The 18,729-nt window shown below is 36.3% G+C and overlaps 2 protein-coding genes across 2 annotated transcripts in view; both read right to left on the bottom strand.

The window, feature by feature from the left end:
* The window catches only part of LOC128520658 (cathepsin K-like), a 287,992-nt gene that overhangs the window by 39,367 nt on the left and 229,896 nt on the right, over window positions 1-18,729 (bottom strand). The gene's annotated exons all lie outside the window — the stretch shown is intronic.
* Window positions 10,527-14,479, bottom strand: LOC128520666 (protein CTLA-2-beta-like). Its single transcript, XM_053495009.1, has 4 exons — window positions 14,244-14,479; window positions 13,726-13,829; window positions 13,208-13,330; window positions 10,527-10,962 (listed from the first exon to the last, which is right to left on the bottom strand). Exons 2-4 carry the CDS (start codon window positions 13,816-13,818, stop codon window positions 10,912-10,914), a joined length of 267 nt encoding a protein of 88 aa, XP_053350984.1. The 5' UTR covers window positions 13,819-13,829; window positions 14,244-14,479; the 3' UTR covers window positions 10,527-10,911.

Genomic DNA, 18,729 nt, shown 5'->3' with positions numbered 1-18,729 from the left:
GAAAGAGGTTCAATTCTTGTTAAAAAGGCTTCCAGGGGTCCAAGAAAATCCAGCAGGCGCTTCGTCTCCTAAAGAGGATTCAGCTGCGGGATCGGAGTGCCACCAGTGCAGAGCTTGCTCAGGAATGGCAGTAGGCAGGTGTGAGAGCATCTGCACGCACAGTGAGGTGAAGACTTTTGGAAGAAGGGCAACAAAGAAGCCACTTCTTTCCAAAAAAAACCTCAGGGACAGATTGATCTTCTGCAGAAAGTATGGTAATTGGACTGCTGAGGACTGGGGCAAAGTCATATTCTTCGATGAAGTCTCTTTCCGATTGTTTGGGGCATCTGGAAAAAGGCTTGTCCGGAGAAGAAAAGGTGAGCACTACCATCAGTCCTGTGTCATGCCAACAGTAAAGCATCCTGGGACTATTCATGTGTGGGGTTGCTTCTCATTCAAGTGAATGGGATCACTCACAATTTCGCCCAAAAACACAGCCATGAATAAAGAATGGTACCAAAACACCCTCCAACAGCAGCTTCTTCCAAGAATCCAACAACAATTTTGTGAAGAACCATGCATTTCCCAGAACGATGGAGCACCGTGTTGTACGGCGAAAGTGATAATTAAGTGCCTCTGGGACCAAAACGTTGAAATTTTGGATCCATGGCCTGGAAACTCCCCAGATCTAAATCCCATTGAGAACTTGTGGTCAATCCTCAAGAGGCGGGTGGACAAACAAAAACCAATTAATTCTGACAAACTCCAAGAAGTGATTATGAAAGAATAGGTTGCTATCAGTCAGGATTTGGCCCAGAAGTTGATTGAGAGCATGCCCAGTCGAATTGCAGAGGTCCTGAAAAAGAAGGACCAACACTGCAAATACTGACTCTTTGCATAAATGTCATGTAATTGTTGATAAAAGCCTTTGAAACGTATGAAGTGCTTGTAATTATATTTCAGTACATCACAGAAACAACTGAAACAAAGATCAAAAAGAAGTTTAGCAGCAAACTTTGTGAAAACTAATATTTGTGTCATTCTCAAAACTTTTGGCCACGACTGTATAGTATACTAGACGTTACCCATGGCTCCACCGCATGCAGACCCTGACACCTGCATGCTACCATTACAGTAACTGCAAATGGAGTAAGTGGTCAAAGTATTTAATTCATGTTAAACTTATGTGAAAGAATCATGTTGACTTAACATAATCTTTATCATTTATTGTAATAGCAATTGATTGTGCAATTGTAATTGAATTGAATTATGTCTATGATACTCCATTATCATTGAAAAGTCTAACAATTTCTTAGTGCTTACATTATTCAAATGTTTAATGTAATTTTAATAAAAAAGAATTAATCATGTTAATTAATTTTATTAGGTTCATTTAACTTATTTACTACAGCTGCGTCCAACATAATTTAATACTAGTAACATAAATGAATAGGGTTGGTACAACAAATTTTTCAGTTGTAAATTAAGTTGATCAAGCCCTGGTCAACAGAATTCTGTGGAGGAAGGAAGCATAAGAAAAACGGGATAAAACAGGGTTTTTATTTTATATTTGATAAAAACCCTGTTTTACACCAGCAGCAACTTACAAATGAGGTCTCAATTTGAAAAAAATGTACAAAACACCACAAATAAGTATTAATCATATAAAAAAAAATTTAACACCAACAGAAACGTTTTGTACTTTATAAATATGACTTTTAGATACGGTTGGTCAGGAAACTCCTGAAGTCAGATGCAGACAGGACACTTTTCAGTCACAAACTGCTGTGAAAAAATACAGAGATAGAAATTCAATTTAAATTCATGATACTTAAATTAGCAAATGAAAAATATTTATACTTAGTTCCTATCGCTTTACAACACATGAGAACAGACCGAAACCAGAACCGAACCGCAGATTGAGCACGTGCATATAACCGTCGGTATTTTAAGTGTGATTGAAAATACAATGAATAGCTTAAACCAAAATAACATGACTGAACATCGCTAAACAGCAGGTGATATTTATGTTCAGTATTTCGTTTCTATTTAGAAAGATGGGAATTAATTCCTGCCTACCTTTTCCACACGTCCGCCAAATGTTTGTCTTCTCAACAAACTGTGTTCTCTTCTCACGATATCTTCTCGCAATGTTTGCTTTGATATTTCCGGTTTTAATAGTGACAAGATCTCTTGGGTTTATCTCAACATGATTGAATCTAATACATGTTAAGTTGTTGAATTTTATGCAAATACAACATAATTTATTCATGTTCATCTTGGAAACATAAAACTAATATGTATAAAACACATATTACATTTTAGTACATGTAACAGATAGACAACTTCCTTTTTTCTAGTGTAGGTACCTCGAAAATTACCAATTAACAGCAATAGAGCCGTTATAAAGGCTTTACTGAGCATATGTAGCAGACACATCTCAACATCACTTGTTCAAAGGAGATTATGGTATATTTTGAATGACTTTAGCATTGTGTTACTAAAATGTAGAAATAAATAAAAATCAGAAAAGACCTTGGAATTGGAAGATGTGTCCAAACTTTTGACAAAACAAAGACTGAAATATTTTGAATGATCTGTAATGAGTCTGTTACAGCACTGCAAGTTATCGAAAACGCTTGATTGCAGTTGTTGCTGCTAAGGGTGGCCCAACCAATTATTAGATTTAGGGGGCAAACACTTTTTCACACAGGGCTACTGTATGTAGTTTTGGATTTTGTTTTCCCTTAATAATAAAAATCTTCATTTAAAAAACTTCATGATGTGTTTACTTGTGTTATCTTTGACTAATATTTAAATTGATTTGAGGATCTGAAATATTAAAGTGTGACAAACATGCAAAAAAAAATAAGAATTGAGTAAGGGACAAACACTTTTTTTACACCACTGTATATACAGTACACACACCAATCAGTTATAACATTAAACCCCAAAACATTATGTCCAATACTGTATGGGTTCTTCTTGTGCCACTGGGCCTGCTCTGGCACCAAGACATTATCAGGAGACCCTTTGGGTGCTGTAAGTTGTGGGGTAGGGCCTCCATGGATTGGTTTGTCCGGTATGTTCCATGGATGCTTGTTCAGATTGAGGAATTTGGAAGCTAGATCAACAACTTTGAACTCATGGCCTGATAAACCCCATATGTTTCAGGCTATAGTGTACTGGGTCTTCTAAAACCTGAGTAAAAATTTTTTCGCAATTTGTGCTACATGATTTTTTTTGTGGATTTGAGCAAGGTTGGCTATCCTTTGGATGTTGTAACCGGTTTACTGTTATATAATTGATAATCAGTGTTGTAAATTTTTCCTGGCAGTGTTGTGTCTGATCCTTAAATATACACATACATACAAGGTTTTTTTAAAAAGGTTTTTTTCTTCCCCTAAAAAGTTATTTTTTAACACAATTGATTTTTAATTATTCATAACAGACTCCAGATATCTGAGCATAAGAGTCAAAAGTATACTATAAATATTCTTTTTCTTAATGTTACTAAACTTCAGGCTGTCTGTTATCAATTGAAAACATAATAATAATAATAATAATAATAATAATAATAATAATAATTATTATTATTATTATTATTATAATTATAATAATAATAATAATTATTATTATTATTATTTCTTACAAAGTTAGTATTTCTTTGCCTTGTCTTGCAATGTAAATATAACAAAAAGATAAATTATTTTATGTTTTTAATACAAAATGCCACCTCCCCCTGGTATGAAGCCACTTGTGAAATCATGTGCGAAAACATAGATAAAGTGGAACACTGTTTATATGGTTACTTACATTGTCGTTGCTAAACATTGCAAAACCTAAAAATGTGACAGGACTGAAAAAACACTTCTGTGTATATGGAAGGAATTGAAACTTCTAAATTTATAAATACATATTGACTCACAAAATCTGCTGAAACAAGCATAAAATCTGACGCATGGGCACTTGAAAGAACAGAAAAAACACAATGTAAACACAAAAACACAAAGTTGCATCTTACTCTTTTTTCACATATCCTGATGTGTTTACACAAAATAAAGCCATCGCATTGCAAAATGGTAAAGGATTCCCTAGTGAATCCAAAGTGATCAATAATGTCCAAGATCAGACATGGTTCAATCAGATCTTCAAAGATGATTTCAAATTTTTTGTCATGACATTTGAAGTGCAGATGTTACCCTGCTGAGGATTTAGGTGTAACAAAGCAGTACATACAACACAATATTCATCTCCCTTAGAACTAAGGGACGTTTACATTCTCTATACTTTGGGATTATGGCTCTTATTTTACTCACAATAATCTTTTTTTGTCACCATCTTTTTTGGTGACAATCATCACAGGCTTAGATGTTCAAATGTAGTACACTGCAAAAAGAGTTCCTTTTTGTATGACATTAAAAACATGATTGATCCACTTCTTTCCAAAGCATTTACAATGGTTTCCCACACACATGCTAAAAAGAAACCATTGGGACAGAATTAGTATGCGTATGTGTGTGTATGGGTTTCGTAGTGTTATCCTGTGCATGTGTGTCTAAATCAGTACATCAGGACTAGGGTTTAGGGAGTTTTACCTATTTATTCACAAGAAACTTTGACTTGAAACTTGACTTAAAGGACTTGAAACTTATATATTATTTTCTCAATGTATTGTATACTAGACGTTACCCATGGCTCCACCGCGTGCAGACCCTGACACCTGCATGCTACCATTACAGTAACTGCAAATGGAGTGTGTGCTCAATTCGCTGCCTATCCCTACGCTGCTCAAATGTTTCATCAGCCTTTAATTCTGTCTGACATATGCATAGCCTACTGTTACATTCAGTGATGAATGCCTGTGACATGGTCACAGTACGGCACAGTAAAGTTGATGATGACACTGTGCCTACTGTTGGGGCTGTTGCCTGCCTCAAAAATCAGCAATTAACAGCAATAGAACTGTTATGACTGCTTTACTGAGCATACATAGCAGACACATCTCAACATTACTTGTTCAAAGGAGATTATGGTATATTTTGAATGACTTTATATTGTTTTACAATGTAGAAATAAATAAAAATCAGAAAAGACCTTGAAATTGGAAGATGTGTCCAAACTTTTGATAAAACAGAGGACTAAAGTATTTTGAATGATCTGTAGTTTATTCGGTTGCATTTTGTAATGTGACTGATTTTACTAATTGCATTGTTTCATAAAGTTGGGTGTGCACTTTTATCCTGCTCCCCCTGCAGTAGACCTTGAATGATGTTCTCATTCTAATATCCTGCTCCCCATCTCATACTCCTAAGTGAGAGACCTTCCCAATCTGTCCAGTTCCTCATCGTCCACTTTATCCTGTGTAAAGGGTCGGAGACTAAGAATACTACAGGCACACATACTAAGGGCAATTTGGGAACACCAATTAGCATAATCGGCCTGTCTTTGGACGGTGGGAAGAAACCAGAGCACCTGGAGGAAAACCACCAAGCTCAAGAAGAACATGCAAACTCCATGCGTACAAACCCCGGGGTGGGAATAGAACACGGACCCTGGAAGTGCAAAGTGACATTGCTCACAAACTAAAATCATGGAAATAACGGGTTAATTAACCAATATTGTGACATGAACAATGGAACATGCAAACAAGTGATAGAAAAATCTTTTATTATGAACTTTGCTTTTATTTATCCATTCCTTTGTTCCAGTTTAAAATCAGCACTATTGCTTATAAGCAATAAGTAATAAATAATGACTTAAATTGTCAAGTTTGTTGATGCAAGTTAAAATAAAAGATTAAGATTCGAAGCATGTATTCTTTTGGGGATTTTTTTTGCAGTGTACAGAATTTGAACAGCTTTACAATAATGATAACTTTATATGACAACAGTTAAGTGTAATTTTCCATTTCTTTTCTGTGTTTTACCAATATTATTCTGTGTTCCAACAGAGATATAGATAATCAGTATAATAATGTTTTTTTCCAAGTTTTTAAATAGTATTTGACAATAATATGCTGTTAAAATATAGAATATGAATGAACAATGATGGATGGCATCTGTTTGCATAGGATGATATGATGAAAACTGCAAACTGTAAATATAAGAGATTTATCTTTGTTTTAAACTGGAGAAATCTGTATTATGACTGTTATATGTTATTGATAGCCAGAAAATGTTTATTTAGAAAGGTTTTTTCAGAACTCACTCTTTTTTAATAATATATAGTAGTCACATTTCATAAATTGGAGGACCAGAAAACAGTCTCAGAAAATTTTCTATCCGTCTAGCTGTCCAGATGATTTGTTTTGTATGTGTCTCTCAACAGAGTCAATTAACATGACAGAGTATGCGGAATACATCTCAACCATGTGAATCCTGCACGCCACCACAATCATGGGAATTTTAATGCACTTGAGTCGTTTTAAGACAAAACTTAATCTTTAACTGATCTACTTTTTCCATGTCTCATCTGTAATTTACTGATTACTGTACAGTGAGTATTTGAGTGACGGGAGTGTATTTGGCTGATGACAAAAGAAGTACAACAGTATATATATCCAGACGGGGATGTGTTTTTGGCCAGTGTTTTGTATGAATTGTATGTTTGCTCCTTCAGTGTTTTTTTTTCTTTTTGTCAGAGGTGACATATACTGATATACAGAAGTAAAACTACAACAAAGACTTTTATTGACAATTTCATTAAGTTTATGCAAAAAGTCAATATTTTCAGTATTTACCCTACATTTTCAAAGTGCCCCATCCTGCTGAAAAAGGCATTGTTAAACACCAAGTACTGACTAAACTAGACCAAAGACTGGGGAAAAAGATACGTCTTGAGTCGTCGTTTAAAGATTGTCAAAGTCTCTGGTGTATGGACATCCAGAGAAAGTTTCTTCCACCACCTAGGTGCCAGAAAAGAGTCTGGATGAATGCCACACTCGCTCCCTGAGAGATGGTGGGATGAGGCGAGCAGTGCTGGAGGATCTGAGGCAGCATGGTGCAGTGTGTGGTGTAATTAGCGCAGAGAGGTAAGTGGGTGCTGGGCCAGTTTTAGCTTTGTAGGCAAGCATCAGTGTTTTGAATGCTACTTGTAGGCAGCTACAGGAAGCCAGTGCAGGGAGCGGAGGAGTGGGGTGGTGTGGGAGAACTTGGGAAGGTTGAAAATGAGACGTGCTGCTGCATTCTGGATCAGTTGCAGAAGACAAATCATGGACAGAGGCAGGCCTGCCAGGATTGAGTTGCAGTAGTCCAGTCTTGAAATAACAATGGACTGAACTAGCACCTGAGTAGCCTGTGAAGAATTTTTTTTTTTTTATAACCGTTACCCTAATTATGTCATGTTTCCGCCAGGTGTGTGGACGTGGCATAGTCGCAGAGGCAAGATGTTTTTTTCAGCAATCGTCTTTTATTAAAGGTGGAGGAAGGACGATGCTCTGCCAGTCGCTCCACGACTCGCCACCTTTGCTTTCGAGCAGAGGCGGAGGGAGTGTGTCGTCCTCACCGTTCAGCAGCGGCGCGTCATCCTCCATGAGCAAGAGTTGCTGAGCCGTTGCAAGGGGGAGGGTGCATCTGACCTCCTCGGCTGTAATTGGTCCAGCCCAGAGTCGATTATGACCAATTGGCCAATCCGCTACCTTTAATAGTTTATAACGTTACGAAAAAAAAAAAAAAAAAAACATCGGCGGCCGGCCCACAAAAGACGAAAATCACCACCCGGCCCACCGAGTATGCCCTATGGCCAGTCCAGCCATGCCGCCAGCTTGGGCGAGATGGCGATTGCTCCCCCCAAAAAACATCTAGGGGAGAGACCTCCGCTATGCCACTTCAACGGTCTAGCTTTCTGTCATGTTTCCGCCAGGTGTGTGGACGTGGCATAGTCGTAGAGGCAAGATGTTTTTTTCAGCAATCGTCTTAAAGTAAAACACAAAACAAAACCAAAGCTCCTTTCTTCGAGCAATAGTAACTTTAATACTTTACTTTTACATACATAACCAGACTCACTCAAACCACAACAAAAGCTAGACGCCTGACTGGGGTTCGGTCAGGCTATTTATAAGGATTAACTTAATTACTCGCCTCGGTTCAGGTGAATGCTTCCGTCGAGGCGTCCTATGGGAAACGATGTTTAACTGAAAACAAACGGAACCAAAAACCACATCAATGGGTGTTTTGGCGCCCTCTAGGGGTTAACCCCTACAAATTAGGCCTGAGTTACACAAAGGAAAAAAAAAAAGGATCCAAAACAGTTCCTTTAATGCGGCGTACTGTACACTTTAGATGGAGAGTATACAGTACTTTAGATTCAGTATAGATGGACTCAAAATAACCATGAACTGCTTAGGAAAAAAAAAATCCGAAAAATATATGCACTTTAAAAGGGCGCAAGTTATCTCGTATATGGAAATATTTACAAACTTTAAAATAAACAAAAGAAAAAAACAATTCTAAAAATAATAATAATAAAAATAATAACCATGGATGAAGGAATGACTGTTAATAGGTGAAGAATTGGGAATATGTTGTAGATTGTACGGATTTAGCTGAAAGTTGATGAAGATGATAGCCAGTTATTCCAGATGGACAAAGGAGTCGATGGTAGCCAGAAAAAAAATTACAATGGAGCAAGATGGGAACATCCACAAGACTTCCCTGAAGTGCATGTGAAAGGCCCCAGCATATACTGTAAGCAAGTGGTTTGCACGCAAAACGAGCGACCACAAGCTCTGTAGGCCGTGTTAGCTACAACTCCGTTACAAACACACACATACGTGCACAAACACTAATGGAAACACTTATCTGTCTGGATTTATTTGTACTTTTTTCAAAGGTAAAGTGCAGGTTAATTTGATTTATTTTTACTTTACTTATTTTGTAATAATTATTTTTATATATTTATTTTTATGTAAATTTGTGGAATGAGTTTTTATTATTTCTTATAGGGAAATTCACTTTGATTTACGAGTGTTTTTTATATACAAGCATGCTTCCAAAATAAATTATGCTCGCAATCCAAGGTTCCACTCTATATAATATTAAGTAGGTCCAATATTCTGCAACCAAAACAGCAATGTACTGTGTGTGTGTGTGTGTGTGTGTGTGTTTTTTGATGTCAGCTTTCTATGAGAACCATCGTAAAAAAAAAAAAATTATCCGGTTAGGATTACCTTAAACAGGCTGTTTATGCTTAAATATCCCACTAAATTGGCTGAATTAAAATAATTCTGCAAAAAATAGTGGACTAAAATTCTCACAGAGTTTTGCACAGAGTTAAACACATGATACACATTTAGATTAAACTTTACTTTAAGTATTTCTAGGTCTATGTGCAATTACACAGCATACCCTTCCTACACAGTTCATTTACATAATGTGTATATGTTTACATTTTTACTCAAGAAATTCTACTTCTCTTTGAATCTTAATGGTACAATGAAAACGGAGAGAGTTACTTATATGTTTTACCATAACAAACGGTTTGTTGTTTCAGTGCACTTAAACAACAAACTTGTTGATTTTAAAGTATTGATTTTGAGCTTTAATGTTAAACACAGGTGCATATTCATACATATTCATATATTTTGCCCATATATTTTGAAATGGACACAAATGCATTGTTGCCCGGCAATCTGCAACAACTTACAGTAGATGAGAAAGTTAAAATATAGTAATAGACATTTTTACACATTTTGTAAAATGTATAACAAAAAAATTAATAAATCTTACATCTTATCATGTTTTACATTTTTTTTTTAAATGTTTAAATGAGTTTTTGATGTATTACATTAAAGCACAGGGGTTATACAGTACTGACCACTAGCCTCTTACTCGTTTGTTATTAAAGACTGAAGTATTGCAAGTGTTGGGTTAAATACCAAGAATTAACTCTGTTTTAAGATGTGGCATAGTTATTTAAATTGAAAAAAACTAATAAACAAAAACCTTAATTACAGCTACTCAGAAATTTTATAAAACAGTTAATCCTTAGCTCCTATTTTTTTTCTCCCAATATTGCAAATCTTGCTCATACGATTCAATTCTTTTGTGACTCCACTAATAGTATTAGTAATTTTCCATGGAGTTTGTATATTGTCATTTAGCAGCATCATAATAACTCCAACTAATGATAGTCTTTTTGTCTTTGTGTTCAGCTCCAAAGTTAATATCCATTCCTTTGTTCCATTTTGAAAACAGACCTAATGCTGATAAGCAATAAATTTTGCAAAAATAGTGAATTTAAGATTCTAAGCATGTATTCTTGTTAGGCGTTTTTTGTATTGGACAGAGTTTTAACAGTTTTAAAAATAATAACAATAGACATTATATAATAGCATCTGATGTAAATGTATAGGTTATGAATGAACAATAATGGATGACGTGTGTTTACATAGGAAAATGTGATAAAAACTAATAACTGTAAATGTGAATTTGTCTTTGTGTCAATTGGAGAAATCTGTATGGATTGTTATATGTCATTGATAGACAAATATTTAAAAAAAACAACAACAACAGTTTACTCTAATTTAAAAGATGACTAACATTCAATTTGCAGAAATCCAAGTTTATTTTGCAGCAATGTCTCGCTTACAGTTAAGATTTAAGGTTATAGGTTATAAAATATAGGTCATAATTATGAAAATGTGTAATTCTACCAAAGTTAGGCTGTAAAATTACAGAGAGAATATGCTGGACAAATCTGTATCTTAGGACAAATCTTGTGGAAATTTACTGTAAAATAACATTTGATATATTCCGGTGGTTTAACTGTAACTGTTTGGCAACTTTTCTTTTTGAAAAAGATTTTTATTGTATTTTTATGATTTCCTTTTTTCTACAGTGTGGTTCCTGACAGGGGTAACATAACTAGGTTTGCAGTAATCAATAGTTTATTAATAGTATTTGGTGGGTCAGGAGAGAAGATATTCATGGGTCACTTTTCACAGGAACTTCGAGACATACAACCACAAACTTCGTCTGGTCTCTAAAAAAGAGAATTACACAGTGTTTAGGAGAGAATATGACAAACTATGTTACAGTTACACTTACAGTTAAGCTTAGACTCATCTAACAGTTAACCTCTCCCTTTCTATCATTCTTTATCCCGCTTATCCTGTACAGGGTTGCAGGAAGAGTGGAGCCTCTTCGAGGGGACTTGGAGCATTGGGCAGCGTACATCCTAGAAGGGGTGCTAATACTTCACAGTTCACACACTCACACACGCTGTGGGCATTTTGGAAACACCAATTAGCCTAATCCACATGTCTTCGCACTGTGGGAGAAAACCAGAATACTCAGAGTAAACCCCCCAAGCACAAGGAGAACATACAAATTCCCCACACACAGGCGGGAACTGAACCTATGACCCTGGAGGTGCATGTCCACAGTATAGGGCTGAACGATATGGCAAAAACTTATATTACCATATATTTCTTAATTATGTTCGATACGATACAATTCCGATATTAATATGTACAATATTAAAAAGCCTCAGGAAAAAACTGGCGAGGACACACCCAATGGATGTCTGCAAACTAAATTTGCAAAGTCTATAATACCTCCAGGCTCCTCTTATTAAAATTACTTTTTTTTAAATAAAAACAGTACAAAAAAAAATAAGGTTCACTTTTTATTTGTATTTAGCCTTTACAAACAAGAAATGTGAAATAAACTATCAAGTAAATAAAACTCTCAGGAGTGTGTGTGTGTGAGCGCCCCCACCCACCCCCAACTCCTTTCGGGTAAAGGCGAGTGTGTGTCTATGTGTGTGCGAAGCGTGCGCACACACACACTCTCTGCCTTACACACAAACTCCGCTCTGTCGCAACACACGAGAGGAGAGTAAAAATTAATCTTTACCCTTTATGAGACTTGCTTTTGCTTTATACGCGCGCTGTACAAACACGCTAACAAACAAATTAAATATGTTTCACACACACATGTGGTCACAGTGTTATAGTTAACAGAACACGCATGCACGTATGTTGATTATCCCAGTAAGAGACGAGTACTAAGAACCAGCAGGGGAGATGATTACCTACAATTCCGCAGCGCAAGAGAGAGAAAAACTGTTGGCTCATATATTCAAATGTATATTGAAATATCGGAAATGTGTTTAAAAATTGTATCACCGTTATTGAAAAAAATTATATTGCGATATATATTGGTATCAAATTATTGTCCAGCCCTACCACAGTACTGAAAACAGTGACCCAATTAATGTTTTCTATTATAATTTTTTTTTTTTTTACTAGGGCTTTTTTTACATTAAGGCTACTACTACCACTCAGTCGGGAGGGCTGAAGACTATCACGTGTTTCCCCCGAACCACATGACGCCAGCCGACCACATATTTTCGAACTGCTTGCTTATGTTGGTGGCGTAACACACTCGGAGGAAAGTGTTATCCACTCCTTTCGCTTGTGTAAGGTCACAAACGCCTCTGATTGGCTGTAGAGCCATAATTAATGTAAGAGCCCCACCTCTCACCCCTCCTCTCTGAGAGAGCTCAGCCAATCAGCTCTCTCTCTAGGCCTCCGGCTGCGAGAGGAACCTCATTAATGTTAATTGTATTTTATCTATTGTTTACAGTACTATCAATGTACTTTGTATTATAAATGAAAAAAACTCATTTAAAATGATCTGTAACATTCGTTTTGGACACCATTGACACTGCGTCCTTTGGATTAAAGAGGAGTGTGAACAGCAAGACAATGCTAATCTGCGTACTGCATCTACTGTATGAGAACAGCATGGCTTTGTAACAGAAGAATGTATGTGCTGAGCTGGCCTGCCTGCAGTCCAGACCTTTCATCAATAAAAAAAATATTTGGCAATATATGACAAAGAAAACCAAGGACTGTTGAGCAGTTAGAATAGACTGTTGTTAAAAGAAGATGGAATGCAACACAATGGTAAACGTAGCCCAACTGTTCGAGAAATGTTGCTGCCATCAATTTCAAAATGATCTTCTTTTTTCTTTAAACAGTACATCTCAGTTTAAGCATTTAATATGTTTTTAGTGTTCTATTGTAAAACACATATAGGTTTATAAGATTTGCAAATCATTGCATTCTGTTTTTATGTAAGAAGAGAGTCATTTAGAATACAATGAAGGACTAAAAAAAATTTGTTGGAGATTTGGAAAAAATTAAATATGAGCAAAACAGTAGCCAAACCATGTTTACATTTTTATGAAAATGGACTTTTTTAGTAAAAGTAATTTTTACCTTGTCTGCAAATTGGTTCAAGCCTACGTTATAGGTATGTAGGCCCTGTTCATACTCTTGATTATGGCGCTCAATGAACCTCACAGTCTTCTCCCAGATACCCCTTCGAAAAGCCTCCTCAGCCTACCATATGCATACACACAAAGTGATTAGCTTTGTACATGATTAGCATTTGTGCATTATTTGACTATAATTGATACGATGCCAAAATTCCAAAAGACTGAGTTTATTAAACACTGCACTGTATAAAAATGGAAATAATTATTTTCAGTTCAATGGGTAACGAATCACATGCATGGGTAATATGTCTTGCATAACAACTTTACTGATATTTAAAACTGAATGAATGGATAGGTCTATTTTATCCATCTAAAGATTAATTAATCATCAGAATAATTTGCTATGCAAACGAAACCTTTCAAACCGACAACAAATTGCTAAAGAGACAATAATTATTCATACACAAGAAACATATTCTGTTCTATAAGCATTCACATATTTTCTGTAGATGACATTACCGGGGTCTTGTATTCCTTCATGTAAGTAGCTTTCCATTCTTCCCATGATGCATCCAGAGAGGAATCCAGAGGACTGCTTTCTTCAGAGGCCATCGTCAACAACACTAAGACACACAAGGTAGACTTTTGATTGACAAGATCAGTGAGTGATGAGTGACTTTAGCTAGAGTATATCACTTGAGTGATCAGCTGCTAGAGTATATCACTTGACCATGAGTCACAGTCAAGTGAGAGACTCAGGCTACATTAATGTGTCTATTTATTCCTGTGATATAATTTCCCACAGGCAACATTTCTTACATTTCATCATTATCATACTATATTCATCGTTATTTGATCTTTAAAGGGGAACAACATTATTTTTATATTTACTGACTTAAGAGAAAGTGAAAGTGATGTAAAGCCTTGATTGAGAAAAGGAATAAACCTGCTCAAGTGCAGAACCTTTAAAGCATTAAAAAAAAAAAAAAAAAAAAAATCAGACGTATAAGTTCTGTTAACACAGTAACTAGTCCTACCTTACAGTGAGCTCGATAGGAAACTCTGCTTTTGTTGACTGTCGCTTCTTCTCTTCTCTTTTGAGTATTTTATAGTGCGCAACTCAGCGCCTCCATTAATATTAATGTGGTGAAACACGGTATTGCTCCTTTTCCGTTATGTCCGACTGTGAACAGGGCGCGGTGGTCAAGTAGAGATGAGCAAATCCGGATTCATCCGGGTTAAATAACCCGATCCTTTATATGACTCACGAATCATAAATCCCTCTTTTTTATTTACTCGGATCAGTTAAGTACTAAATTATCTTGCTGCTAACAGCAACATACATAAATCCAAACTGATAATTAGACAATTCAATTGTTCTCGGTAGTTGTCAGCCAGTAACTGTAGGAACAAATAGCTGAGTTATTTAGAAAACTTCCTGCAGGGTCAAAACGTGAAAGATTAAAAAATAGAGAGTACTGATTCATCTGAACCGTGGGACAGACCGGCGGATCCGCAGAGTCGACTCAGTGTGTGTATTTGGTTGATTCTGAGGATTTATTAGGCGCCCCTAGTGGAGAACCATGGCAAAAGCAGGCAGAGTCCTTATTACAATGATCGAACAAACCGTAGCTGTTTTACTTTTAAATATTGTGTGATTAGACGTAGTGCTAATCTGATTTTATTAACACCAAAAAAAATTTGTTACATGACATTTGGATCTGACATTTGTATCACATCCAACACAACACAACATCACCAGAATGGTAATGCTAACAATGACTCGTTTATATCCATAAAAACCCAAGTTCAAATTTAGCTTTTACCACCTGGATTTATATATTTTTTTTATTATCTAAAACCCGAAAAACTAACTGTTAGGTTTAAAAGAAGAAGTAGAGTGTCCGAGATTAAAATGCCTTGAAATATTTTAATACCTTACACTAACTATACCAGATAGCCTATCCGTTTAAAAAAAAAAAAAAAATTTGGCATTAATTATTCTTGATTCTCATTTGCATTTTATGAGCAGAAACAAAAAGACTTAAAATACTGTACGTGTCCTAGCAGATTTATCTAAACCGGGGGATTCAGCGGATCTGTCAGACTCATAGCGCGGAGTGAAGCAGCCAGATCCGAGGGTATGGAGCGATATCCCGGACAATATTCAAAAGGAATTGCAAATTACCGTTTGCTGTTTCGCCTTCGTGAACGCACACTGACTGCCAAATTTTAAATGAAAAAAAAAAGTCCATTTGCATTTGTAGTTCCCATGTCTTACAAGTCATGAGCCTGCCATATTTAAATGGCAAAATCAATGATAACGTTTGCTTTTTTATTTTTCTGCGTCGCGCGTCAAGCCGGCCAAAATTCAAATGCAATCGCTAATCCATTAGCGATTGCATTTCCAACACGTTACACAGAAATATGTCAATCAGCGTCAGGGGCAGGTCTATACTGTTGGGCAGGATTGTGTGGGAAGTGACGTCACTCGCAGACGCCGACCAAGAGGGGGGAATTTGAGCAATGTAGCTTAAATACGAGGGACATTAAGTTCATGTGTCCAAGGATTCGGTGGATAATAAAGTTTAGGTGAGCGCCTAGAGTTTCTAGTGGAGGGACCAATTGAAAATGCAGTCAGAATCCCTACTGAATCAAGGGACTCAAGAGACCCGGATCCTTTTAGTGAGTGATTCACAAGGAGTCGAATCCGTTAAAGGATCCGAGTTTCTCATCTCTAATGATAAGGGAAGCGATAATTAAGTCATTGTAACTTGGTTAAAAAACAAAAAATGGATTATCCAATCAGATGAGGCATACCGCCAACAAATTCCATCAGCAACACGCTTTTTCCCTGGAGGTGGGTGTGGATATACGCATCAATTAACAGAGCCAATTACAGCGATAGTATAGACAGAGTATGCCGAAGACAAACTCAATTATGTGAATTCTCAATCATATGAAACCTACACTCCACCACAATCATATATTTTTTAATGCACTGAAGTCATTTTAAGACAAAACCTAATATTTATCCAATGTACTTTTTTCTTATCTGTGATTCACTTTTCAATTAAGCAACAGTGTGTATTTGGCTGACAGGAATGTATTTGGCTGATGACAAAATAAGTAGAACACTTGGAGGAAACAATGCATAAGATTATGCAAAATTGTATATTTTCAATAACAACCAAGACTTCTAATGACAAATACATTAATTTTATTCAAAGAGTCAATATTTGCACTGTTGACCCATCTTTTTCACGACTTCTGACCTGGCATGCTGTCAATCAACTTCTGGCCCACATACTGACTGATGGCAGACCATTCTTGCATAATCACTGCTTGGAGTTTGTCAGAATTTGTGTGTTTTTGTCTATTGATCTATTGAGGATTGACCACAAATTCTAAATTAGATTAAAGACTGAGGAGCTCCCTGGCCATTGACACAAAATTTTGTTATATTGCAAGCATAATTCGTTCTGGAACAATGTGTGTATCAAAGCACTCGTATATCAAACTGAATATTCCATTAAAAAATAATGGAAACTGATGATTCATTCCACAACCCAAATATATTGTAGCGCTTTACCGCCGGAAAAGATGTTGGAGAGACGAGTGAGCTTACTTGCTGCCCAATGCAATGGCTGGGAGTACTTTATTTTATACACGCAGTCATACAAAAGCATGAGCAGCACATTCACATGAAGCCTACAGTACAGTACCTCCAATTCAGCCTAAGCATGAACCGGAGCACATTCGCACGTCACACACACACCACACACAGACAGGGCCGAAGCCACTAACCCAAACACCCTTCCCCAACATGGTGAACACAGACACATACAGTCAGCCGCCGCCCCGTCCACGCCACAATATTCACATAAAAATAATGAATACAAATTATAAAGTTAAAATAAGACTAGTTAAAATAAGAATTACCCTGTACTTTACCTTTGATAAAAATCATGGCTGAAGTAAGAGGAGAGGAGAGGAGGAGGGAGGGGGCTACTGTGTAGAACAGCTTTCACACACACACATGCACACACACACACAGGTTAATGTAACCCAGCTAAATGGGTTATTTGTTTAACCCAGCAAGATGGGTTAAATATTCAGCTCAAATGCTAGGTCATATTTAACTATAATGCTGGGTTAATTCTACCACATACTGTATGTGGTAGAAATGTTCTACCCAGATGTTGGTTCATTTTAACTGGAATGTTTGGTTAATTTTTACCTCACAAATAGGTTATTATTATTTCATGTTTTACAGTGAATCTGTAAAAAAAAAAAAAAAAAAAAACTACAAATGACTATTAAATAGTTAAATTACTTCAGGTCTATTTGGTCTATTACAAAAAAACTTCCAAGTTTTGCAAACCATACATATATGCAATAAACAACATTTTATTAAATGTTCATAGAAAAAACACTTATTTTTCAAAAGGACAAGAACAGATAATCAACAGTGATATTATTACTATACTATTACTCACTAAGGCAAAATGGAGTAATAGCACAAATGGGCTGAGGCGAATCTACAGAGCCATCTGTAGCCAGATGGCCATCTACAGAGTAGGATCTCTCTGTGACTTCTACAGAGCAGGATCTCTTTGTGACTTCAGATATCTTTTCTGTGGAACAAAACTATCCAGCCCTGTTCTGATTGTAACATACAAACACTGTTTATAACTTTTCAAGTAGGCCTTGCTATTTCATGGCAACATCACAAAAAGTCCTCCACAGGGGCACACCGCTTTGGATAGTTAATGTCAAAAATATAAAATGCTTTGAAGCACACATCAACCGCCCCAAGTAGTGTGCATTGCTCCAGAGCCTGTCCCACCAGAATGACGAATGCCTGAGAGCAGCGCTGGTCATTATCTCCCAACGTCAGGATGTAGGGGTACAGGAAACAGGGCGAGGTGGCTTCCCTTTCTAAAAAAAAAAAAAATCGAAAGATTGACCAATCAGATGAGGCTTAATTACATTGTCAAACAGTGATTGGCCAGAAACATGCAAAGAGAGGCCAGAGTAAAGTAATTTTAAAAAATCTACTCTCCTTAGTTCTTGGATCTGTTCCAATCAAAGAAGGGAAGTAACGAGTTACATGTTCTTTATTACATTTACTTGAGTAACTTTTTGAAAAAAAAAAAAACTTCTATAAGTAGTTTTATTGCACCATACTTTTTACTTTTACTTGAATATATTTGCAAAGAAAAAGTGCTAATCTTACTTCGCTACATTCGGCTACACTTGACTCGTTACTTTTCTAACCATTAATTCCACACATTGGAGTGTGCTTACAGTACCACTACACCACTGTGCCGCCATATGTTACAGTAGCATATATAATTACCAAATAAGCCAGAGGCTAAAAATATAAGTTTATTAAATTTTTTTGCTGTTCATGGTAAAGTGAGACCTTTTGTACACATGTTCTAATGTTATTTTCTATCTGCTGAGCCTACTGTGCCATTTTGAGTATATCTTACACTAAAAATAGTTTACACTGTTAAA

The sequence above is a fragment of the Clarias gariepinus genome, chromosome 4, assembly GCF_024256425.1.
Source record: "Clarias gariepinus isolate MV-2021 ecotype Netherlands chromosome 4, CGAR_prim_01v2, whole genome shotgun sequence".
Taxonomy (NCBI): domain Eukaryota; kingdom Metazoa; phylum Chordata; class Actinopteri; order Siluriformes; family Clariidae; genus Clarias; species Clarias gariepinus.
This window is presented reverse-complemented; position numbering and strand designations above follow the sequence as displayed.